The sequence below is a fragment of the Rhipicephalus microplus genome, chromosome 4 (genome assembly GCF_043290135.1).
Source record: "Rhipicephalus microplus isolate Deutch F79 chromosome 4, USDA_Rmic, whole genome shotgun sequence".
NCBI lineage: Eukaryota > Metazoa > Arthropoda > Arachnida > Ixodida > Ixodidae > Rhipicephalus > Rhipicephalus microplus.
The window spans coordinates 50729900-50756261 of NC_134703.1; the positions used below are offsets into that span (position 1 = coordinate 50729900).

Below are 26362 nucleotides of genomic sequence, written 5' to 3' on the forward strand. Positions count from 1 at the left end.
GCTTCCTTCCTGGTTTAGATTCGTGAGCGTTGACTGGCCGTTTGCGCCACCCCGTAGGTGAAGGAAGCAATGGGAAGGGGAAAAAGCGGAGAGGCACGGGATGTGACGTCACTCAGCGGAAATGGAAAGGAGAAAGCTCCCTCACCAGCCAGATAAGAAAAATGAGAGCGTAAGACAAAAAGAGGCGTCAAATAGAAATAGTGAGAGACATGTCAGTGTTGGGACAAGCGAGTAGGAAAGAAGGTCGGAGAAATAGAGAATGCATCGAACTGCCATAAAAAAAAGGGAGGGGGGCAAGCACAGCTCCGAAGCAGGGAATAGGATCAGACTGAGGCCCCACCGTTGGCCGTGGGGAGAGAGAGGAAGGTTCGGAAGAAGTGCCTCCGCGGCTCGGACTCCGCACGCCCGGGGCATTGGCACACACGCTGCCGCTCAGCGCAGACGCTCGCATCGCACCGACGACGCGCTCCAGCGTCCGTGTTGCCGACGTGTGGGGGAAAAGCGCTGCTGCTGCTGCTTGTCTGCAACGACAAAGTAAAAGTGCGCTGTGTGCGGAGAGGCAAGGAGGGCGCTAATCTCTTTGACCGGTCCCTGAGGCAACGGGGCTGCGCGTTCTGCCCATCGAACACCGTTCGCTCCGCTTGTTTGATCGGTGAATTAGCGAGCCGCTCGCTACACACGGCTGCGTTTTGTCTCCGTTGCTCCAAACTCGCTGACGTGGACGGACTTCAACATGGGTTAGACTGCCGTGTGAAGATAGGAACTTCCCTTGATCCCAAGAATTTTCGAACTCACCGCCGCCGATGTTGCATAAACTGTTGATTCCTCTTTCCGTGGTCGTCCTCCTTCTGCTGAGCACCGTCGCTTCTGCCAAGTTCGAATGACTCTAAACAAGTGGTTCCATGTCAGTCAGCACTTTCCGATTTGTGGTAAGCACCTGCACAGTTTTTTTTTTGTACACTCTGGTCTTTAGAATACACACCCGTATGAAAGATTGCAATGGTGAAAGTAAAACAAATGAGCCACAAAGCAAGCGCATACCCTGTGACATTCAATTTAAACACTCATTGTATTTTCTCTTTACCAAAATATGTATCAATGGCTGGCATGACTAGCCTTCCTTATGGATGAGCTATTGCACACTCAGATGCCACATTTTCTAAACACACACACTAAAACAAGAATATAGCCAATAAATAACTGCGCTGGTCACGCAACGATTAGGTTTGAATAATAAGTAACTACTAGAACGGATATTAAGGTGATTGATTACAAAGCAGCTTCACGATTTCCAGCTACAATGAGAGCCACCGCTTTGGAAAACGTGTTTTAAGTAGTGAAAGCGCGTTCTGTGTAGAAAGGAAGCGAAACTTTCGATTTCGTGTCGTGTGCGTCTTTTGTTACGTCCAGTCTTAGCACTCTCATGCAGTGTACAGTATCATGTACTAACTGGCCATTCAACAAACCATACAGCTATCACGATTACACTTTTCTTTATTTTTTGCTTTTCTTACTCGGCGGCTATCTAACAGTGAGTTGAGATTTTATCGAAAACGCTGGCTCCTCTTACAAGAGCAACGACCCGTGCTTTTCGCGGGCGCTAAATATTTTAAGCTATGCAAGCATCGATATCCGCGGCCATTAGAGCTCATAATTTATAAGTACCTCATGCCCGCTTTCTCCACCCTCAGAGATTCAACGAGGCGCTGAATGTGCGTATAGGCTTGTATTTTCTTTACTCGTTATAGTTTCTCAACACCAGGTGATCTGAAGCGGTGAAAGCAGACCCGAGTATGAACACAAATTATATCGAAGTGGCTTGGGTTTTGTTTCTTTTTGGGGGGGAGGGGGGGAAGAAGTGGGTGTTAGAGACCAGCCCCACTTTAAGCACTAATTCTGTTAACAGTGAAACCCACAACTCCACCTAGGGTTCAAAAATATTTTGCTGTGACAAGTAGAGTAAAGCATTTTGCGAGCTAAAATTTTATTTATAAATATAATAAAGCAAAAGCAATTATTTTTGGTCAACAGTGTTCGTTTAGAAAAAGAGAGAGACGATAAAGACGAAAACGACGGTGGTCAACCAGGCTAGCTTTTGGCTTGCTGCCGTACGCTGGATGAGAGGGAATAAAAAGAGAACATTGAACAGAAAGATTACGGCTTCATCACGATATCATTGATATCACGCTTGCTCATTGGGGACTGGGCTGCAGATGCGCGATTCTGAGCTTGATACATGTTTAACTCCTTCAGGTGCGAATTATGATCGGCTGTTTGGAAATGTGTCTAATTTTCAAACGTAATCCTCGGGCAATAAACATTGCATTCAGAAAATCAAAGTCACTGTGTGATTATTAGGGACGCCGTAGTAAAGGGCTCTGGAAATTTCGACAGTTTAGTGTTCTTTAACGTGAACTGGCATCGTAAACTACACGGACGCCCACCGCGTTTCGCCTCCCCCGAAATTCGACCACGGTGGCAGTTATAAAGCCCGCGACGTGCGGGTCAGCATCCGAGCACCATGACCACTGGTCCACCGCGGCGGTCCCTCAAGGTCTCACTGAACAAGAAGGGTAGGGAAATAAAGCTCAGTTAAGACAAAAGCGGACAGTATGATCTGAGCGATAAGTTCATTATTCTGTAGTACATGGGCCGCGCTTCGATGAAGTCTGTACTCCTTCGAGAACAATACCGCGAATTGACATGAACATGGAATTCATTAAGGCTTTCGCCAAGTGACCTGTGCATGTCTAAAAGCGGACGGCCGGCAATCGATCTTGTTGGGCATCATTAGGAAGCCGAGCGGGCACCCGTGCATAACGAGGTTACGTGGAAAACAAAAAACGGTTCGAGAGATAGAGCAGGAAAAGTAAGGTGTTATTCGTTTTGAAACAGTGTAATCGATAAATTATTTGTTGTTTCGCTTTTTTTTTACGCACGCTATCTGATTCAAGTCGTGGCAGAAAGAGTATATTCAAGTCTTGGCGGAAGAGTAGAAAATCTATATATAGATTTTTTTTTTCATTTTGTACAAACAAACGCGTAATAGTGCACTTATTATTGAGAACAGAGCATTGCAGTTTCACGTTCAAGTAACAAGATTACAGACGACATAGGCGTGGGCTCCCCCTTCAGCCCCCCCCCCCCCCGAGTTGCAGCACTCCTTCCCTGCTATGCCAATGTGGGGGACTGACTTTACGCCCCTTTTTAGGCGACTAGGGGGGAGAGTCAACCCCCTCACCGTACGCACACGTATGACAGACAAAGAAGGAAACCAGGAAAACGTTTACTTGACAACCAAACGCCTTTGTGGAGGGGACAGTAAGAGTGAAAGAGGGCAATATATACATGGGTGTGCCGAATATGTGCATTCGATGCTTTTCTGTTTCTTTTTTTTTTAGCTAGAGCAATTCGTTTTTGCAATAACCGTTCCAAAGCTTGTTTTTCATGTTGCTTTTACATTGTGATGCTGAGCAGGTCTCACCAAAAGCTTAATTTTACTCGAACGAAGGTTTGATTTCTTATTTCTATAAAATTACGTTTCAAGTTTAGATGGCAAATCGCAAAGCTTTGCCGTTGTTCTCTTGGTTCACGGGTATAGCCTCTTGATACCTGGTATCAAAGCTCTTCGTGATGTTTGGCGCATTGTGGTTCGCTTTTCTCTACAGTTCTTTTCTTTTTCTTTGTTTCTTTCTATCGTCTTTTGTTTGCATAACTTTGATGCTAAGCCAGGTAACTTTTTTAGAGGCAATAGCTGAAACTTGTCCCATTCTTTTTCTTTTTTGTCTCGCCGAGTTTGAATCTTCAGAGTAATTTACACCCCATTCTAATGTAAAGAACGAAATGAACATTTGCTAGAAAGGACAGTTTTATCTCTCGATTTATAAAGTCATGCACCCATGCCCAACCGTAGGTTATATGATTTAGGAGTAGAAAACCTGATAATGCCATCCCGTTCCACGCTTAAAGAAGTGTTTTCGGTTTTTTTTAACGCAATATTAAAACATATCGACAAAAATATACCAGATTTCCGCATCTTCACGCCTTTTTCGATAGCGTTTCTACGTGGCATGATCAACAGAGCAGCGTTTATCACGCACACTCCGTATGCTGCAAACACTGTACCCATTCTTTTTCTTCTCGAATATTGATGACAACGGAGTGAAGTTAGCATCACCAACATATGAGCATAACTGTATTTATTCCAATTACCAGCCTAAAAGAGTACGAGAGCATCATAGCCCGTAGTTCACGACGTTCACTTCGTGCGGTTTTGTCATAACAGCAAAATGAAACAATGACCACCATCACAATACACAAGTCATCTCGAAAGATGGCTACTCATTAAAGTAACAGAATATTCACAAGATACTTCGAAAGTTAGGTTCGGATATGCAATTTTAGGCAGCAATAGAGAGAAAGATAGAGAGAAACTAAGAGGAAAGACAGTGAGATTAAGCTTTAGTACTGCAATTAAAAGGGGGAGGGGGAATAATAGAATGAGAACTGTTCATCCATCAAAAGACAATTCTATGTAAAGCATGTTGGTGCCAACACCTTGCGCTGTTAAGCGAGTTTTTTTTTTCTTACGTTGTACATCCCAACGGGAACCATGGAATGCAACAAACCAACTGTTTCCACACGTACCGTAGCACTGTTCGCTTAGTTGTTCAGTATACAAAACATCAAGGTTTCTAATCATAAAATATTATCCGCAGTTTTACGTCCCAAACTGATGACTTAATTATGAGGCACGCTGTAGGATAATGCTCTGCAAGTTTCGACTCTCCGGTGCGCTTTAACGAGCACTAACACCGCACAGTGCATGGATCTCTCGCATTTCGCCTGTATCGAAATGCGACCGCCACGGCGGGATTCGAACCTGTGACTTGCGGCGCTGCAGCCGAGCACCGTAATGGTACACCATGGCAGAACTCAAGGCGGCCAGGTTAGCACTTCAACACGGTGACCCTATAGAATCAATTCGTAAACAATACGTTGTGCTTAATGCGTTAGAGCGCCTACATCACACCTGTCCCCTCCCTTTTTTGTTGCTAAACATGAGACTATACGTTACAGCTCGGCACTAAGAACATACATGAATTCTCTAATGAGTTCGGAGCTTTGCTTCTTTCACACTAGTGTTGAGGGCGAGAAAATCCACTTAACGGGGGTGAGCAGCAGGCTGCGCCGTTTGGCAAATCCGCATAAACGTGGAGTCTGCTTGGGGGATCACGGGATAGCAGCAAAGCAGAAGCGTTGGCTGGCCCTGCCATCAACGCTCCCCTCACCCGGAGCGCGAGCGTTCATGCTTGCCTGGCTCATCGACCTGGCTCGGCCGGCTTAATGAGCACTTCGCACACGGGATTGCAGATCGGGAAAAGTGGTTGTGACGCGCGCCGTCGCTTCCACTTGCGCGCCGCAACCGCCACCAGCCCGAGCGCACTCTCTTCGCATTGAACCCCAGTTAAAGATGATGGGTGAACAGGGGAAAGACCACAGAGCAGACAGTTCCTGCGCAGACACACTCATTAGGCGCCACTTGTATACAACTGGGAGTTTGCGTAGTCCTCAATGGCTCGCAAAATTGTGGTTCGTCCCAAGGAGGTTGCAAGAAACTTTTTTTTTTAGAATGGGTGGAAGGAGGGCACCTAAAATGGTCATTTTCACTCTGTATGCCACGACGAATAAAAATTTGGGGGAAATGGAGGGAGTTCGGGACCCAGGCCTGGTGTGCGACGCCCTGGCTACTCGCCTGGCTCGTTGGCCATGAGTTTGAAGTTGGGGAAAGACGGCACAAAACCAGAAGGAACACACAGGACAGCGCTCGTCCTCTGCGACCACTCCTGTCCTGTGCGTTCATTCCTCTGTACTGTGTTCGCGCCTGTCCTTTGGGTTCATGTTGATGCTGTGCGTTCCATCGCTTGTGCTGCATCTCATGTTGTCCTGTTTTTATCAACGGCGGCGTTAAGGCTTTGCTCAACACTCACGACGCTGGTTTCCTCGCGACCGTCATCAGTAATGCTATTTGATTCTCTGTTACATGCTTGCACATCATGACATTTTCCTTGCCTGTGCACATTAATACAACAAAAGCAACTGTCCCAGCCCTGAAAAGTTTGACCAACGTTTACTGAATCGTCGTCGAGCCAGGAATCCCTACTTGGGACGTCAATTGAATACATACCCGACTACGCTGTGTCAGCGAAAGCCATAGCCCCTTGACTCTTGGTGGCAATTGTATATACTGAGCCAGGGCACATGCTCTCTGCAGCACCGCAGCACTGCTCATTAAGGCTGCGACACGTGCACAGACACTGTGTGCAGTAACTCTAGAGCTCACAAAACGCACACACTGACATCAACTTTGGAGCAACGCAAGAGTACTCATCTTACCGCTTGTGCATGCGTGGATGATTTCAGCTGTAATCTCCCTGTCTGTGTGTGCGTGTGTGTGTGTGTGCGTGCGCGCTTGTGTGCATGTGTGTGTATGTATGTGTGTGCACGGTTTCGCGTGTGCGTGCATGTGTGAATGTAAGAATAGGAGCTCAGGCAGAGGCTCGGAAGTGTTATATTCAATGTTCAGCGAACTGGAAGCGCAGGGGTAAACACAGACACAAAGAAAAGAGGAGGCACATAGCACGAGCGCTCGTGCTATGTGCCTCCTCTTTGCATTGTGTCTGTGCTTACCCCCGCACTCCCAGTTAGCTGAACCATCATGATTTACCAACTAGCCCACTTTTCCATCTTATATTCAATGTTCTTACAGCGTCCAAATAAAATATGGTTTTGGCATTACAATAAAAATTGGCTCCAACCGTTAATCGCAGTCAGTATTTTACAGGTACTCGAACACTAAGTATACAGACAGTGCTGATGAGAAATTAAGGTGTACAACGTCGAATTTCAGAAAGTCTTGTTTTCAGCCACGAAATCCAGCACTGCACTTCACAAACTAACTGATAAAAAGATAAAATTAATAGTGGGGTGGGCGGAGAGCAGGAAAGCCGTATAAAAAGCCAATATCAAGGCATAACATGGACAAGGACGTTCACGTCTCCTCTACTCGCATGACGACCAATTAATTTTTTTTTCGTGCCCTGAAACTACGCGTTCAAATGCGAACACTGCCCCCCACCTCCCGGTTGATGTGTCAGAAAGGTACGGCACGTTTGTTCCGCGAGTGTTCCGGACAGCATCACTTGCGCGGTAGCGTCGTATAATACCGCGACGGGCTTCTCTTATGCACAATTGACGACCCGCTGGGGATAGTGTGCATCCCGGTTCTGCCTTTTCACAATAAGACGTGGGCGTGCGCAATCGGCTATTTTTCATGCCGTGACAGCTGACTCTCCGAATGCTGGAATACCGACGTTCAAAAGCAATAGAGGGATGAAATGAATGTACAAGAAGCAAAGGAGAAGAATCGATTGAGAGACGAGACCGGCTTTGTTAGCGCGGGAAATGAATAGGCGCTGCCGGCAGGGACACGGAGGGCCGGTTCATGACTGCTCCCGAGCGTCGATTTACAGCTCCCCTGGGCGCACTCGATGCTACAACGCGCTGTTCGCACGCGCTCCGCTCGAAGGGACGCTCTATCCCGGCTGAGCGATGGCGCGTGTCCAGGACCTACGGGCCCGCGGGCGGCTGTCGGGGGTTCACCGCACTTTCAGTGACGGAAACGAAGCGACCACCCACTTTGGGAGACGGCAGACCAACCCGCCCACAATACGTGTTCATTTTTAGAGTCGATTATCGAACTCCTGTACCACGCTAGGGAGGGTAAGGAAATTATCGCTCACGCGATCTGTAAAGATTACTTTTTTTTTCAACGAGGATGTGTTCGATTTGGGATTCGTCTATTGAACCCGAGTGCCTTCTTCCCAGCATTTGTTTGAAAGTGACCATTCAATCACTCTCTATATATTTCTTTCGCAAACGTGCAACCGGCTAGCGGTAACCCGTTTGCGAGAGTTACCGAAAATTTGAACCCTGCACCGAAATCCCCCGCTCAAGGATATGGAACCATTCGTAGGGCGTCGTTTGAAACGATCAGGTCATCTTATCGAGGATACAAGTGGGATATTTGGTGTTCTGCATTCTGGCAAACAGGTGTAACTCAGTCCTTTGTTTGTTTGTTTGTTTGTTTGTTTGTTTGTTTGTTTCTCTCACTTCTTCAATAATAGGGGGGGTTTTACGTCACACAACCACCATATGATTATGACATACGCCTTAGTGGAGGGCTCTGGAAATTTCGACCACCTGTGGTTCTTAAAAGTGCACCCAAATCTGAGCACACGGGCCTGCAGCATTTTCGCCTCCATCGAAAATGCAGCCGCCACAGCCGGGATTCGATCCCGCAACCTGTGGGTCAGGGACTCAGGAGCCGAGTATCTTAGCCACTAGACCACCGCGGCGGGGTCTCGTTTCTTCAAGGCCATCGTCTAAACGCACAACCGCAAATGCAGAACGGCACTTTCTTTCTTTTGATGCTTCCGTGCTGTGCACGTCACCTCCAATCGATTCACGTCACCTACCATTGCTTTCCCTCGCCCCGCTTCAAGTTTTGCTTACTATCTTTACTATTATAGCTTCCAAGCTCACCCATCCTGTTACCCAGAGTAAAGTAACGCGCCGGTTTTTCTAAACATGTAAGCATCCTCACCTATCCTCTCTCCCTCTTCTTGTTTTACTTTCATCCTATTACTTTACCCGTGCTCTGCGCACACTTTTCCCCATGGAAATATTACTCGATTCAGCAACCACAGCCCACGCCCTATGCCACACAGTGAGTTTTCAGGGTGCAGCTGCATCTGCTTGCGGCTATATCTATACTGCCGTTAGGGATTTAGGCGCGCTACTTAAGTTAACCCAGAAGCAATTACGTACAATTTAGTTGCTCTCTCTTTCTGCCTCCATATACGATGTAAGTCTTGTCTTGGTTGATTCTTTATATTCCTTTGCAAAGCTACGCGCACTTATGCAAAGGGAGGGAATTGCGAATTTGTGTGGAAGATTTTTGTGACTTGCAATAATAATGAGCCTATCTAAGGCATCGGTCTATCGTATAACAAAAAAAGACAACTATAAGCTATGACCTGCTACAACGTTGTGAAACCTGTATTCGCATGACAGTGTATGTTCATGGTGACGCATGACCTGAAAGGGCTTTTGAGACAGATAAGAAAAAAACAACTACAGAGAAACAGAGACACCAAAGCTTTAGAAATGTAAGGCAGTTTAACTAAAAAAGCTGGTTTGCAATCATTCAACCATTGTGGCAAAAGGAAGATATACATGCATGGAGAAAAAAGAAAAAGTTCACACAATTTGTGGTCGCGTCCAGGCACTGCGTTGAACACTGTGCATGCACGAGATCCCAGCCATTTGTACCCGGCAATTATATGCAGTACTTTTATTTCGGCAAAGCCACAAGACGAAATAGGTTACTATACAAACGCCTATTAAAACGTCATTACGTCCTTGCGTATACAGAGTGGCTGCAGTAGCGTCTTCTCTGACTTCCGTACGTTTCCTAATTTGTCGATATAAAACCACAAATCGAACTCACTACTCATTTCTTGTCCTACAGTTTCGCTTCGGTAAAGCAATGTTGTTCGCGATAGAGGCTTCGCAACTCATAGCGTTTTCTTTTTTTTTTATTTACAAGAATGGGCCTGGGCTGAATTGTTCAAATGCGTATTCACAAAAGAAACGCGGAATTCCAAGACAGCAAAGTTGAATACGACGAGTGAATCAGCGAGCGAGAAAATGCGGCTCGTGGAAGCGTGTTGGAGTCCTTAGTTACACGTTGTACTTAGCCATGGAAACTAAATCCAACCTTGCTTTAATTGAAGTTCAGTTAGTGCCGACACCAGACAAATAGAAACCGAAAGTATGGGAGAGAAAAGAAACTTGGTACCTTTTGTCATTGCGACTACGTCTTGTCTCGCCAGAGAAAAGGGGACGCCGAGTCTGAAGGGTGTTTACAAAGGACGGCCTAATAAATAAATAGATAAATGAATAGATAAATAAATGAATAAATAAATAAAGCTGATGCATGTGTGGGGAGCAAATAAAATAAAAAGAAAAGAACGGAAGTTAGACGACAAAGAAGCTTGGAGGAAGGAGTCGAATAAAAGTAACCCAAGCGACGAGAACAAATGGAATGGTGCATTTCGCATGTCGCTGTGAACTCGGAACTAGGGCGAAGAAATACGGAACAGTGAGATAGAAAAGAAAGAAGAGAGAGCATGGACGAATTAGAAAGCAAACATATATGGAAGATGACGTAGATCGAAAAAGAAAATGAGAGGAACCTAGCACAACACAGAAGCGAAAAAAAAGAAGGGCAGTGCTTCGCTCGGTCTTATCTCTACCGCTGCCGACGACTATATTTCATTGCTAGCCTAGAAGGGTATTCCGTGGGCTTGCGCACCCGTACAGGAGCATTCGCGCTTTGAAAAAGACGCTTCTTTCGATTCATTCCGTGCCTTATATATGAGGCACGCATTTCTGCTCTCTTTTTTTTTTGTGCTCTCTTTTTTTTGTGCTCTCTTTTTTTTTTTGTGCTCTCTTCCACTCTTCTTTCGCTTCCCTCACACTTGTGTTCTTCTCACTTCCCTTACACTACCCTTTTTTTACACGTCTTCGCCATGAATCGTCGCATATTTCCTATTTCCTTCGCATTCGTAGGTTCTCGCAGTCGCAAGAATACCACGCATTCGGGGAGGCCCTGTGGTCTGTCATTTATAGCAGCCTGACGGGGTGTTTCCTGCGCCAAGATCGTGTTGACCTCCTTGTGTACAAACAACTACGAATTTTCACGCAGTGTTCGCATTTTTGTCTCTGTCTCGAAATTCTACGCAACAACTTTTTTCCTATTTTTGTTCCCTTCTTTTATGGGGGTGCCTTTCGGATTCAGCGTCATCGAGGCAGCTCAGGAAACGGCGCTGCATGAAGGCCTTCAGCACAATGGCTCATCATTTTCGGCAGTACGAGACCAGTAAAACTTTGAATGGATATGTGGGGTTTACCATCTTAAATCCACCATATGATTATGAGAGACGCCGTAATGGAAGGCTCCGGAAATTTCAACCACCTGGGGTTTTTTAACGTGCACCCAAATCTGAACACACGGGTCTACAGCGTTTTCACCTCCATCAAAAATGCAGCCGCCACATCCGGGATTCGATCCCGCAACCTGCGGGTCAGCAGCCGAGTACCTTAGCCAATAGACCACCGTGGGGGGGGGGGGGGGAACCAGTAGCACTTTGGCAATAACTTACAGTGTTGCATCGGCTGCGGCAGCTGCATTTTCGATGGAGGTAAAAATGCTGTACGCCCGTGTGTTCAGATTTGGGTGCACGTTAAAGAACTCCAGTGGTCAAAATTTCCGGAGCCCTCCACAACGGCGTCTCTCAGAATCATATGGTGGTTTTGGGATGGTAAACCCGGCATATCAATCATAATTCACCATGCGCCAACATTTCCCTAACAACCTCGACTGAGAGTCTTTTTTGTCCTATACCTCACCCAAGTCCCTGACTTCATTTCTTTTATGTTTATTGAACATCTATAATACTCAAAGAGCGTATATCTAATGCTTCGCAATATGCAATCGTGACAAATCGAAATGTAAATATGCTAGGCCTAAGTATATTTAACACATTCCTTGGCGATGTTTTCGTCGGTATGCTTAAAATAGCCATGATTTGCACTTGGACCCTCCATCTGAGCGCATTGCAAGCAATCTTTTGCAAGCGCATAAGATATGCAAGATTGTACTTTCGAGTTATCGGTTGAGGAAACTTTTGCATTTTATTCCTCATTGTGAACAAAGCCACCACGAGTGCCGAAACGTGTTTTAATTTTATTAACGTTTTTTTTTCTATTTGGTCAGGGTCTTACTTCTACGTTTGACTACGAGCATTCACGACCAGGAGAATTTTCTATGAACCCTTAATTTCATTTCTGTTTTACGTTTTTTTTCTTTCGTGACTATAGATGACTATAGATTTTCAAGCCTACAGAAAAAAAAAGTATGTAGGATGTGCCTTCTTTCGTTCGCTGTGCGTCTGATTTATAGGTGTAGGATGCATACTAACTGCCCCATCACAAGTTTTACATGCTACCTTACAATTGGATGGGGAAAGAGGGAAGCAGAAAGAAGAGGGTTCAAGGAATGCTGGACAGAATAACATAAAGTGATGAGGAACGTTGGGAATAATCAGCGTCAATGTGAAACTACAGCTATTTTATATCACTATGCGACGTACTATGCCTTACTTAAACGGTGGGAAGCGCTTCGCACTCGTGTGCAAAGTTGCATCATTCTATTGACATCACAGTGTCTTCCTAAAACAGCGTTCTTATTTATAGTTCTCTTACCACTTCATACTTTTCGCCTGATCCTCTCGCAACGCGATTTGTAAAGGTTCAATTTACGAAGGCGTGTTCCTTTCTTATCGGAATGACCTATAGTCTTCGATAAGAAAGGTTCGAAGCAAAGGAACTATTGCGTTTCTTTTACACGAGCGTTGTAGTTTTGCAGAGCTAAGAACAGCGTTATTCGCAACGCTTGCAATATTATACACAGCCTTCGTAAGTTAAACGAAACTCTCGGACCATGTCCCCAATCAATATCTACCAGAGTGTATTTAAAGCTTGTGTTTTGCTGTTGTATTTGTTGTTGTGTTTTTCTGCAGCAATACGGTTATTTTTTTCTTTTTTTTCTATTATGTAGACTTTCTTTTCAGTGTAAAACATACAAACCACATATTTACTTCAGTTAAACAACTATCTTCGCTTTCTTCCTATACGGTCGGACAGGAAGATTTATTTTTGCCATGCATTTTTACGCTTTGTGAAAATCCGCGATAAAATGCGCTGGCAAGCAGCGAGTGTCGCTTTTATTACACTCCCGGGGGCCACTGGAGAAAGCGCCCCGCGGTGTGCCTCCAACAAATGCTTAGCTCAGGCTGTTGGTTCGCAGGAACAAAAACTCAGACGCAGCAGTGCGTGCCGGCAAAGACGCCTCCGTGAAACGTCAGGAATGTTTCGGCCTGTGTAGCCCATGTGTGCATTTTTCAAGGTTTACTTTGCTTTGGCCCGTGGCAAGTGTTGTGCTCGAGAACGCCTAGGGTCTCTTGCGTCGTAGCGGGAGGCTGGGCACAACTTTTGATAGGTGTAGGCTATTGAGTTTCTATATATTGTAGGTTTAAATGTATATTCTTAACTGCCCCCTCCTTTTTATTTACTATTTTGCAGCTGAAGCACCGAACAGAAAATAGAAGTGTGAAAGTTCAAAATTTTTTGACAAGTTCGCTGTCTTTTTATATCTTTGTCTATTTAAGATATTGCTGCGTAGATTCTAGCTGTGCTAAGTAACTTTTGCCGAACTAAATGTTACGTTGAACGTGTTAAGCATTAAAACATATAAGTAAGCTGTTTCAAAGTTACAATGCACAAAGACGAAGTTATATTCGTCTCCTCCCATACCTACAAACTATATAATAATGTCGTTACATACATGCACTATATAGACTCAAAACTGATGCATAGGAAACAAGCCGTAACAAAAAAAATAGTTTTTTTTAGCCAAGTCAGTGTTACTAAAGCGCATCACTTAAAATAAATGGTCACATAGCACAATGGAGATCTTCGCGGTTATAATTTTTATATACTTCCCTTTTTCTCATTTGCCTTCTCTCAATGTCAAATGGTGCAGTGCTTAATATAGCGTTACGGCATGCTGCTTTATTTGGCATGTTCATACGTTCACTGTTATCCGAAACCATTCAGGTGCACTCAGGGGAATAAAAGTGAGACATGCAAGGGTCGACACATTCTTTTCTTCATTTTACAGTCTATAAAGTCTTACTCTAACAGCCCGGGTCGATTTAAGCAGGGTTCTGCGAAACAGGACTGATAAACTTACAAAGCGACAAAAAAGAGCACAGGTGGAGCCTCAAAGTCTGAATCATGGCTGCGCCTGCGCACTGATTCCTGCGCAAACGCTATGCATTATCAATGAGCCTTCTTTTTTACGGCATTGTTAGGGATTGATGAGCGTCTTAGCCGACATTGCATGCGCCGAGGTGCCACCGCCTTCTTATAGCAATACGCCTCCCTCCTTCCAGCATGTTGTGTTCTTTTTAGTGCGGGGCATTCCCCCTTGATAGCGTGAGTCAGTGTATTCTTTTTCCTCGCCAAAGTCATCCCAAGAACAAAGAAAGAAAAACGCACGCGATCGCGTTATTTTTCACGCACTCCGCTTTTGTCTCTTGCTGTTAACACCGCCGAGCCTCGTTGAAACCAGGCTGTTACAACACGCGAGGTCCAATCCAGCGGGCGTCCTCGGGCACGGAGAACAGCACGTCCGACGTGTAACCTTAGACGTGCTTCGTTGGCCACGGTCTTGGAAGCTCGCGCCTCGGCAGCGGCCCGAACCCCGCAGTCGTACGTACGTATGTATGTACTACGTGCTCCAGCAAATGCGCGCCCCGGGACACGGCCATCAGCGAGCGTTCGCTAAGCCATTGATAAAACATGCGGCACCGGACAAACGCGGAGGGTCGAGCAAAAAAACACATCGCCGAAGAAGCGAAAAGCGGAGAGCTATCGGCTCTGCTTTCTTAAGCTCCCCGTTCCCGAGTCTGTCGCCTTGTACTTCATTACTGCCCACTGTGGCTGGCCCGCCCAACAGTGACACGCTGTTAGAGAGACCTGCCCTTAGAGAGAGAGATACAGTGAAAGAGAGAATGAGAGAGAGAAAGTTGCGTAAGGTTGAGTTGTTCCTAAAGGACATGGACAGAAAAGGGTAGAGTGAAAGATGTTGGATATACGAACGACGTTAAAGAAATTCCTTTTAATTCTATAAGCAAACCCTTAGCGACACGGAAATAGAAAAAGAAATGTGCTGAATGGCAAAAATTAGACAAGTGCGAAGGAGAGATACGAAGGTGGCGAAGCGTGCCGTGGTGTGCGAAGAGAGTATATGCAGACGCTGCCAATGGTTAAAAGAAAAGAGGTAGGAAAGAGGAGGGGAGTTATGGTTAGTTCAGGCATGCAAAAAGCAAATAACATGAAGCTCTTCGCACTGACAAACGAAAAAAGAAAAGATTAATGAAAGCGGGCGGGGATTCTCAGTTCGCTCACTGCGCTCGGCCATTTGCCACGAGATAATGCCGTCGACCAGACACGACTGACGTGCCTAAAGAAGATAGAGGTATCCGGCCGGGTCACTCGCTTCAATTTTTGCGTCTCGGTGCTTCGTTGCATCGTGTTTTCTACCCCGCCCACCACGGCTACCTATTTTTCTTTGCTCCTCTTGCGAACTCATGGGTGCGGTGATGAATATTTTCTTTTTCTCCTTCGCAGTTGCACAAAAGAAATTTAGTTTTTAGCTTATGCGTGTGCATGGGTAGGCGTTTTAGCCGTGCGCACAGAAGCATGAACGCGATTGTTTGATGGCTGTCCAGCCGCTACGTGCGAGAACATCTGTTCGCTGTCCGTTCCGCTTACCTATTAGCTTACTTTTTGGGAACTGACTGCGCTGTGACCTGCAGAAAAGAAGAAAGAAATACAGAAAAATAAAGGAAGTTGGCGGAGTAGTCATTTTTATATATACAGTGATGAAGAAGAAGGGATAAACTAACTATTGCAAACTTCACTCGACGATACAAACCTTACCAAATAAAGAAGCCTCAGTAACTAGTGTAAAGGTACAACAAAAAATCTTGTAATATTTCTGCTCGAAAGCAAGACTTCGATTCTTTCTGCACGTGAAGCTCAAAATATTTCCCTGTAGAAACAATATGACGAGCAGTCGCCTGTAACTTTTCTTCGACCTCTGCGACAAAGGAAATGTATATTCAAAAATTAACATTGTAACCACTGCGATGTCGCAGTCTTTTCCACTAATAATTCACATTTTTTATAACGTATCCCCACCCCATCAACAGTAGGGCGCGGGATTGACCTGACGGGAGATCTATCCATCTATCCGTCTATCCGTCCATCTATCCGTCTATCCGTCCATCTATCGGTCTATCCGTCCATCTATCGGTATATCCGTCCATCTATCGGTCTATCTGTCCGTCCGTCCGTCCGTCCGTCCACCCATCCATCCATCCATCCATCCATTCGCCTCCTAGTACTCGTTCCACCCTGCCAGTACAGCGAGTAGTCATCGGGCGTTAAATGAGTGACACAAATGGAGGTAGTTAATTATCCTGGTCATTTTATGTGGCCCTAATATTTTTCCCCGGGGTCTCACAATGCGTTTTTTGTTGAATGCCATGCAAGCGCTACGGGGCTTCTTGCGAACTACTGGCCTGTCTGAACGACTCTTAAGTGGATCGTTTTAGGAGCGAAGCTCCTTAAGGCGTGGGCTGTGCGTCCCCGGTATGTAGCCACCTCTCGTTCAGTTCTTGCAGTGTTCACTAGATGGCGGTACTTGTAGCTGACGGCATTAAGTATTACGCTAGCCACCGCCCGATCTAAAGGGTACAGCCATATTCATCCGTCCATCCGTCCATCCGTCCGTCCGTCCATCCGTCCATCCATCCATCAGTCCTTCCGTCCGTCCGTCCGTCCGTCCGTCCGTTCGTCCGTCCGTCCGTCCGTCCAAAAGATGCAAGATGTTATAAAGTAGACGGCGGTACGTGTAGTTGATTATGAAAGATGCGAGGTGTTATAAAATAGGAATGGTGCCACATATGGCGTGTGTCATCGTTCGATATAGTGCGGCGACGTACGCTAGGGGGAGCGTTGCAATAAAATCGAGTGGGCAAAATGTACGGAGGATTCATGGTTTACCATGTTTACCTCCGGAGCTTCGCCCACTCATCATCATTCACTTCGTGGATGTGGCGGCACTTTTTTTTCATGTGGGCTGTGTGTGCCCATGTTTTGTTCTTATACATTTTTTTACATCTCCTGGTCTCTCTTTCAACCCCCTATTCTGCAACCTCAGTGCAGGATAACATACCGAATCCTAGCATCTGGTTAACCTACCTGCCTTCCTCTTTTCTCATTTCTCTCTCTCTTTCATGTGGACGGGACGCATGGTGGAAGAAACACAACACGGGAATCCAGTCCATTTGAGCATTGCAAATTTTCAACAAAAATGTACTGTAAGCTGGGCTAACTATCAATATTGCTCACAGCATACCCCTCGTTAGACATTGGTGGCATTTGACTCACTTTCCATAAGCAGGCTCCTTGATTCGGAATACTCGGTTGGTCTATGCTCCTCTGGCCCACATACCACAACATCCCTCTCTTTACGCAGTCTGTTCGAAACCTATAAAGGAAAGCGTTCATACTTTATTGCAAACCATGAATGACCCCCATAGGGAAAACGGCTGCCTGCTCTTGAAAGACGCATAGCGGTGGTGTTTTGGATTTACGCATATTTCCTCAATGTGCATGAACAAAAAGCAGTGTTATGTTCCGGCATCATCGCTCAGGTATTACATGGGGGGAGTGTCAAGTGGTTGTGTTTTTAGGGTGAATACACTTTATAAGCGACCCCAAACCATCCACCGCCATCGGCGGCGTCCGCAGTCTTCTCTCTATCTTTAAAAGAAAGAGGACTTGGCGGGTCGCAGCGCGACGCTCTACCGAATAAGCCACGGACGCGACGCTAATATCGGTGTCAGTAACGCACCTTATACCCCCTCCCCCTTCGCTCGCTCCTCCGCTCTCCTCGCTCGCTGGAGCTGCGCGCGCACCCCTCTCTCTCGCGCGCCCGCCTTCTCTCTCAGTCTCCCGTCGAGAGCGGGTCGTCAGGGGGAGTAAAGTTAAAATCCGTTGGCATTCGTCAGTGAGTTAACGTCAACTCCCCCGTGTGATCAACTTGCGATTCCCAGTAACCATTAAACCATAAAGGCACCGTAGTGTGATTAATAAATATAATAGTGCGAATTAATAAATACCCCTCATAGCATCACCCCGTGTATTCGCACTTAACCATGTTCAACCTCGGGGAAATGCTTGGGAGTTTTTTATAATATCCTCTCATTTTTACACAGCGTTAACTACCTGCTGGTTGAAGAACTTTCGCTTTGTGAAATTAGTGAGTGAGTAGAAAAATAAAGACCAATCAATTTTCAACATAAGGGGTTTTTATAGGATAGGACAAAAGGGTTGCGCCGTAATATTACGCGACTTTTCCAAAAAAAAAATGATACAGCAGCACTGCTTCTGTGGGGCCTTTTTCTTTCAGGTTTGTAGGTTCAATTCCAAGCACTCAAAGACAATCACGTACTACTGGCCTGTCTGAACTATTTTTCTTCAACATTTTCTCTTTTACCTTTCTGCTGGGCGAATCAGTAAAACGGCCGTGCCCTGCCTGACTAACTAAAATCGAACCCGTTCTCACGTACTTACCCCGCCCTCCCTTTTAACTACCTGCTTTTTTTTGCATGAAAACACCAACGAGCGTGCTTTCCGGAATAATTATACAACTAGCTTTACTGCACACAAATAGTAAAACAGGGGCAGTACATACAGAACGTAGAGATTCCGTGCGTTCTGTGGATGTCAGTACGTGAGTGAATGTCCACGTGACATCAAGCATGGAAAAGTTGTTCGCGTTATCACACGTTCGGGATACAGCGACGCTGATTGCTTAGCAGTGCTAAAAGTAAAACAAGTCCATTTCTCTCCATTTCACTTCGGTTGTAGCGATCAATCTTCCGATGTCAGTGAAAAAAAAACAAAAACAAAAAGAAACAAACTTGCTACTTTTTTTTTTACTTTTCTTTTGTTCCATATGCTAGGCACCACGATGTCCACACATGCTACGCGGCAGAAGTGACTACCGAGTTCTCCCGACTGTAACGAAGCTAGGTCGAGCCAAACATATAGCGCTCCGCGTGGATTTCAGAGAAACGTGCAGAGTGCTGGACGTTCAAGCGGATCGAGAAACGCCGAGAACGACGTGGTTGCAGTGCCATTATTTACGCTGACGCTGACGTCCACGTCAGCCCTGCTTCCATTTGTCACGACCCAGATTTTACTATGCGTTGGATTGCGTTCGCCGATAGCAGCCAAACATGATGAATGCACAAAGGCAAGTTATTGCTTCCGCTTTGCCGATATTCAGCACTTTCTTTTTTTTTTGTCTTTTTGTTCCCAGCACAAAAGAGAGATATGCTATAACGAAACGCAATTCTGTTACGTGAGCAAGTTTTATAGCGCCAATAAAAGAAAAAAGTAATCATGCGCGCTGACGCAGAAACGTTAACAATACCTTTGTTGAAACACAGATTTAAGAGCTCTTTTAGTTTCAGTGGAGAAAGTGATTAGGGATTTTGATTTGAAAAGGTGACAGCTGTACGACGTAGGTTGGGAAAAGAACTTCGAAGTTATCACTATGCGAGTGGTATAGCATTAAAAGAGCATTCATGGGCTCCGCCAGGCCTGTATTTCGTGCGCAGGAACGCGTTGTTCACAAAGTGCAGATTGCTGAAAATCCGGACTGTGGTGATTGAGAAAGAGGACACCATTGATATGTTGCTTCGGAGGTGACTCAAGGAATGGAGAGAGTGAAGGCAGCTTGCAGACGAGGAAATGTTTCGTCTTGAAATGTGGATGTAACTAGGATGATAATAATTGTTTGGGTTTAACGTCCCCAAACCGCCATATGATTATGAGAGGCGCCGTAGTAGAGGGACTCCGGAAATTTCGACCTACTGCGGTTATTTCATCATCAGCATCATCAAACTGACGACGTCAACTGCAGGGCAAAGGCCTCTCCCATGTTCCGCCAGTTAACCCGGTCCTGTGCTTGCTGCTGCCAATTTATATCCACAAACTTCTTAATCTCATCTGCCCACCTAACCTTCTGTCTCCCCCTAACCCGCTTGCCTTTTCTGGGAATCCAGTTAGTTACCCTTAATGACCAGCGGTTATCCTGTCTACGCGCTACATGCCCGGCCCATGTCCATTTCCTCTTCTTGTTTTCAACTATGATATCCTTAACCCCCGTCTGTTCCCTAATCCACTCTGCCCTCTTCTTGTCTCTTAAGGTTACACCTGCCATTTTTCTTTCCATTGCTCGCTGCTTCGTCCTCAATTTAAGCTTGCACTTGCGCAATTTTACTTGCACATAAATCTAAGCGCTCGGGCCTGAAGCATTCTCGCCTTCATCGAAAATGCTGCTGCTGCGGCCGGGATTTGACCCCGCGACCTGCCGTACAGCAGCCGAGGGCCTTAACCACTAGACCACCATGGCAGGCGATGTGTAAGCAGAACCATAACAAGGTTGAACAAAAGTTGGTATACGACGCGCATACATGTACATTTCAGAACATAGGAATTGTGGCTTGTGCGTTGCACATACAGACACAAGTGGATGGGATCGCACTGCTACAGAAATGAATGTACATGCGTAAATTACTGTATGCGTGTATCAATATTTGTCGATATTGCTTTTACACACAATTTAACATACCACTGAATGAGAGCCTTGGCGCATAATAATAATAATAATAATAATAATAATAATAATAATAATAATAATAATAATAATAATAATAATAATAATAATAATAATAATAATAATAATAATAATAATAATAATAATAATAATAATAATGATCACCATCATCATCAGCGTGACTACGCCCACTGCAGTGCAAAGGCCTCTCCCATGATCCGCCAATCAACCCGGTCTTGTACTTTCCGTTGCCACGTTACACCTGCAAACGTTTTGATCTCATCGGCCCACCTAATTTTAAATGCGAAGCATTTCTCAGCGGACTTCGGTCACTTTGGGCATATCTATCTATCTATCTATCTATCTATCTATCTATCTATCTATCTATCTATCTATCTATCTATCTATCTATCTATCTATCTATCTATCTAGCCGCCTACAACTTCTAGCTGTCTTGGCCGTTTCAGTAATGGTATCAATACCAAACTTGGTATGGCATAGCATGACTGTATGAAGAACATATTTGACTATTCAAAACATGAAAATTATGACATGTATGTCATGAATGTCAAGATTCACATTTCATGGACCTGCAGCTCTTGCGGTGGTTTCGTACACATGGCATGTTGCAAAACTACTATGGTATAGCATGATTGCATGGCTTACACAAGTGACAGACTCTAACATGAAAATCATGACATGCGTGTCATGTAACAACATGACTACATGCCACTCACATCATGCGCTCGCGGTCGTTTCAATAGCTTCACATGTACCAAAGTTGGTATTACACGACACGAACGGACGACACAGGTAAATGATACATCCAAATATTATAACCATGACATGCGTGTAATGTAACAACATGACTACATGCCACACTGATGATACACTCGCGGCCGTTTCGCGCTGGCTTCACATATGCCAAATTTGGTATTACGTAACGCCAATGGATGACAAATGTATGTGACTGGTGCAAATATGATAATCATGAGATGCGTGTCATGTGAGAACATGACTACATGCCACAGTCAAGGTGCCAATACATTTCTACGTGACGCGGTGCGCGTGCTCGCTGGCGTTGCTTTCGTCGCGTCACGCCGGCGTTGCCACGCCAGGCACCGGTCCTGCCATTACTCGCAGGAGCGCGCCGCGCTGCGTTGCTTTGACGCATGCGCTTTTCAGCTCGACTAGCGTCCCTCTGTCACGAAAAGAGGGAGACGCAGTGTTGTCTGAGTAGCGCATCAGCGTGAAATGCAGCATGTCGAATTTTACGCCGGTTGCCGTCGTGCTGCGCCGACGGACGCTGGTCGCACATGGCGTCAGAATGTAGAGTGCTCGCGTTTTGCTTACGTAGTGTCGCTGTGTCCAACGTGCACGTGCGTCAACACTACATTGGAGTATATTGAGCCTTTCATAATGCGCTCACGGCCGTTTTGCTAGCTCCGCATATGCTGAATTCGGAGTTACGAGATGGCAATGGATGACGAAATATATGACTGGTGCAAACATGATCATACTGACACGCGTATCATGTAAGAACATGAGAACCTACCTTGCGCATAGCGTGCTCGCGGCCGTTTCGCTAGCTCCACATATACTAAATTTGGTTTCACGTGACGCGAATAGACGACGAAAATAAAGGGTACATCCAAACATGGTAATCATGACATGGAAGTCATGTACGGCATCATTTACCTCCACCTCGTAACGTTGTGCTGATTTTAAACTGACATATCAACATTTCTCATTCGTGCTTCGCATATCATCGATTCCCACTGTATATGGGATCAGCCTTTTTTTTGTCTCCCCTTCAGGCATTTGCCTTCTCTGGGAATCCAGTCAGTTACCCTTAATGACCAGTGGTTATCCTGCCAACGTGCAAAGTGCCCGGCCCATGTTCATTTCTTGTTCTTGATTTCAACTATGATATCATTGACAGCGGTTTGTTCCCTGACCCACTCTGATCTCTTCTTGTTTCTTAAAGTTACACCAATCATTTTTCTTTCCTTCGCTGGCTGCGTCTTCCTCAATTTGAGCTGAACCCTCTTTTTAAGCCTCCAGGTATCTGGTCCGGAGGTAACTACTGGCAAGATGCAGCTGTACTAAACATAAAAAAGGCATGTATTATATATCTCAGATTCATTTAAAAGTGACCTATATAAATGAGCAGTTGTTTCGTTGCAAACAATCTGATTTCAATGCGATTTGCGGCAAAAAAGGTCAGGGAAGAGAAAACTTTATTGACCTGTCCCGTTTTCCAGGTGTGAAATGTAAAGAAAAGTGAGAGATAGCGAAAACCACGAAATGATATATAAAAAAGGAACGGCTAGCACCTGCATGTATACCTTGTTAAATATTATTGTCATGCGCCATACTAAATGCGGCTAGTAGGCATTCATATCGGTTATCAAATTTTCTCATAACTTACCCTATAGAAGGTCTTTCACCGGCTTTATGCAGTCTCTCAGAATGAATTTAGTCAAACATCGCCCTTTTATAACAAAAGTGTTTTATGCCGGGACCACCACGGCTCCGCTGACGTACTTTCGTGACACAAGTGACGTTGAAAATATATGCTAAGAAAATTCCCACAAAAAAATAAGACAAGCATCTATCGCGCGGAATCGAACCAGCAGCCTCTCGATTCTCAGCGCGCGGTGCTAGCCACACTATTCTGTTTGCTACGTCGGTATGTACTGTTCATACACTGTATTATTACTGTATGATGTGCAAAAGTAAGCTACAACACAGAGCATACGTTCTGCTAGATGCGAACGTCAAGCCATTTCTACGCACCATACACAATGTCAATGTCCTCAGAGCTTCGAAACTTTCGCGCGTTTTCATGATCAGTGGCGCGATGGCGCGACAGACTCGCGCTGGGCGCGCTCTGAAGGTCATCGCCTCCACTAAGCGCCGCCTCCACGGAGCGTGGTCTCTCCTGCGCGCACGCTTATCAGACTCGTTAATCGGGAGAGGACGAAGGCCACTTCGCACGCTGCCGCGTTTACGCAAGGAGCGCGCTGCTGACCCACGACACAGGAAGAATTTTTATAGTTACTCGCGCTTGTCCTGTGTATACTTGTGCGCTCCTTTCGTGCGTCTTCCTTTCTGTTTGTCCAGCAGGCACTAAGTATCGAGTTGTGACAGTTGTTAGTCCGCGCTCGTCCTGTGTATGCTAATTCCGTGTTTGCTTTCTGCTTGAGGTGTGCGCTGCAAATTTCAAGCTGCTTGCCGTCCCTAACAAGGCTTTGCGAGTTGTTGCTGTCACTGAATCAATACGCAATGTACCTCTGTAAAGACACATTTCGCTTTCGTATTATACCAATCCCTATATAGGAAGATCAGCGACGCCTTTTTGTAATTTTCCTTAATTCTGTTTTGCAACGTTACTCATTAAAAAAACGGGATTGTGAATTACAATTTCATTCTTTCTCTGTTCTTTTCGGCTCATACCACATGAAAATCGAATATTCTGTAAGAAAACTACCGCCCAACCAAATAGATCAGTTCTGTGTGTTAGTGTTATGTGTGTCTGTATTCCAGGGACCTTGGCCTCGCACTGCAAAGAGTGCGGATGCAGGGCCCTATTTGTTCAGACCAAGGCCGTGTATCTCGCGATAAAACAGGAAAAGAGGGAAATAGTTGAGGCCTAGGACATGGCGTCCGGAGAATTCGGCGTATGCGTTAGCACTCATATTTATCGCTAAGCAAAACAGAAACTAAATGCATAAGCGACACGTTCCGGCTCTTGCAAACACTTGGCTGAGGAGCGCTGCGCAAAATAAACACGCCCATGTTTGATTGTTGTTTTACTTGTCTAACCTTTTTTCATATTTTTATATCTCCACTTTAACCCCTTCACTTGTTTCCTTTACATCTTTCTTCGGGCGGCCCGAAGTGGCACCCCACTAAAGATTTACAGTTTATAGTTTGCGCCCTCCTGTTCTGGTAGTGAATCTTTTCTCCGTGCCTTTTTGAGTGTCCCCATTGTCATAACTATGCAGCCCAAAACTCTGCAACATATATCACGCTTGTACCAACTTGCCCAAAGGAGTTTTTTATTGAGCCGATGCGAATTCGTTTACCAATGCGCCTATGGTTGTGGAACCAAGCGTGTTCTCAAGGTGAAGACACCATTAAGCGGCATGTTTATAACCGGTGTCCGCTAAAGAACGTGAAATGCTGCAGCTTTATCATAGGAAGCTCTGTTGTGCATTCAAAGGTCTTCCCTGTGCTCGAGAACAGCGATGATACGTAAATACCAGCACGTGTTAATAGTTTATGTCCAGTGCTAAGTAGTCACAGTACGTTTTGAAAAAAAGAGGTACATACAAAAAATTGCTAACTCTGGATCAGCAGCGCTCAGCGAAACTTTACTATCAACTTACATGATTTCTGAACGTTGAAGGTTCGGGGCTTGCACGACGCCTAAGAAAGTGTTCGCTTAACAATTGATTCTAGCTGGGTTCCACGTGTAATAAAATGTCTTCTTATCAATAAAACAATAAGTATTTTTTTCAGAAGGCTACCTCGATTCGCATCATTGCATAACATTTACGAGAAAAAACGCTTGTCGGCGGTTTAACAAGCTCTACAATTTAATGATTAATGAAGCACCTGCGCTATTTCCCATCCTTTCTTCTCAACTCGCCGTAACGAGAATTGAATGGTGTAGCACGCGTAGCTTGATCAAGGCTTCGGAAGGGAACCGGGTCGAGTACAATACTAAGCGCTTGGATTCTTAATGATTTGTTAATATCTATTAGTAGTTAAGAATAATGCGTTTTCAGATGTAAATGAATGAAAAGAAACTGTGCCATACTTTACTTGAGCACCACTTCCACTACAATTGTCAGTTACGACCAGCACTGCGATGTACTAGCTTGAAATCAATTATGCAAGCATGAAATAAATTGAGCAAGCTTCAGGTAACTAAGGTCGCTAGGTCGCAATGGGTCTGCTAGGTTAACGTAGAAGCTCCCGAAGTTAAAAAAGACGCATTACGCGTATTCAAGGAATTATTTTCTTTATATATATACATATATTTATTAATTCATTTTTCCAACGGGCTAATCGAGCGGCTAGCGCCACTGTGATGCCTTCTGCCATGAGTTCAAGTGAAATTTCCCGGTGTTGCGAGCCGAAGGCATTTTACAAGCTCTCTAACGAGCAGGTGTCCCTGCTGTTTCCTGCTGAGACTTCGTTATAGGTTTCGATTTTCCGGTCTTTGAGGGAGGAGAGAGAGGGGGGATAGCGTGTTTTGCTAACACCTACCCGCAATTTTGACACTCTCTCCATTTTAGAGTTAGTACAGATGGTAAAACGAAGAACGGTCGAGCGGACCATAGTCACCCTAGCAACCCCGGATAATAAAGTCATTAGCTTTCAATGTTCCTCTCAGCATCACCCCCACTCTCTGACCATCCACAGTACACGACTGAAGAAACGTCTTAACTCTCCACTCTCTCGACGGTGACCGAAGCGCCCCGTTAAGTGGTTGCTCGGGCAACGGCTTCCATAATCTCCCCTCTCGTATCCCCTTTCGACTATGGAACACGCGTCTCATTGGTTATGTGGCATAATGGTGTCCAAGGCAGCGGCCACTTCTCGCCGAGGCGGCATGGGGCCGCATCTGCACCAGGCAGACCATTGCGAGCAGATCTTGCGATATTTGCATATCCTTCCTTCGTCATGGATCACACAGGCCATTTTCGGCACGCACGTCCATACCCAGATGTGCATTGATTACCCTTTCTTCCTCTCTTTTTGTTCTTGTGTTCGATATCTGCGTCTTCCTCGCGCCCTGCATCGTCGTTCTCGTTGTGACCCGTACAGCGTCTGCGCATAAAGTGCCGCATCCAGCGAGAACACAACGAGGTGCATGCCGTGATCAAGGCATGCAGCGGC

At 45.4% G+C, this 26362-nt stretch overlaps 1 protein-coding gene across 3 annotated transcripts in view; it reads left to right on the plus strand.

Moving 5' to 3' along the window:
* Positions 1 to 251: 251 nt before the first annotated feature.
* LOC119171960 (cell adhesion molecule 3) overlaps positions 252 to 26362 on the plus strand; it is a 73865-nt gene continuing 47754 nt past the window's right edge. For all 3 annotated transcript variants that reach the window (XM_037422873.2, XM_075892747.1, XM_075892748.1), the window contains exon 1: positions 252 to 929. Coding sequence is in view for 2 of the 3 variants with exons in the window: in XM_075892747.1 (XP_075748862.1) it covers positions 881 to 929 (49 nt within the window). In the remaining variant the exon portion in view is untranslated. The remainder of the gene's footprint in view (positions 930 to 26362) is intronic.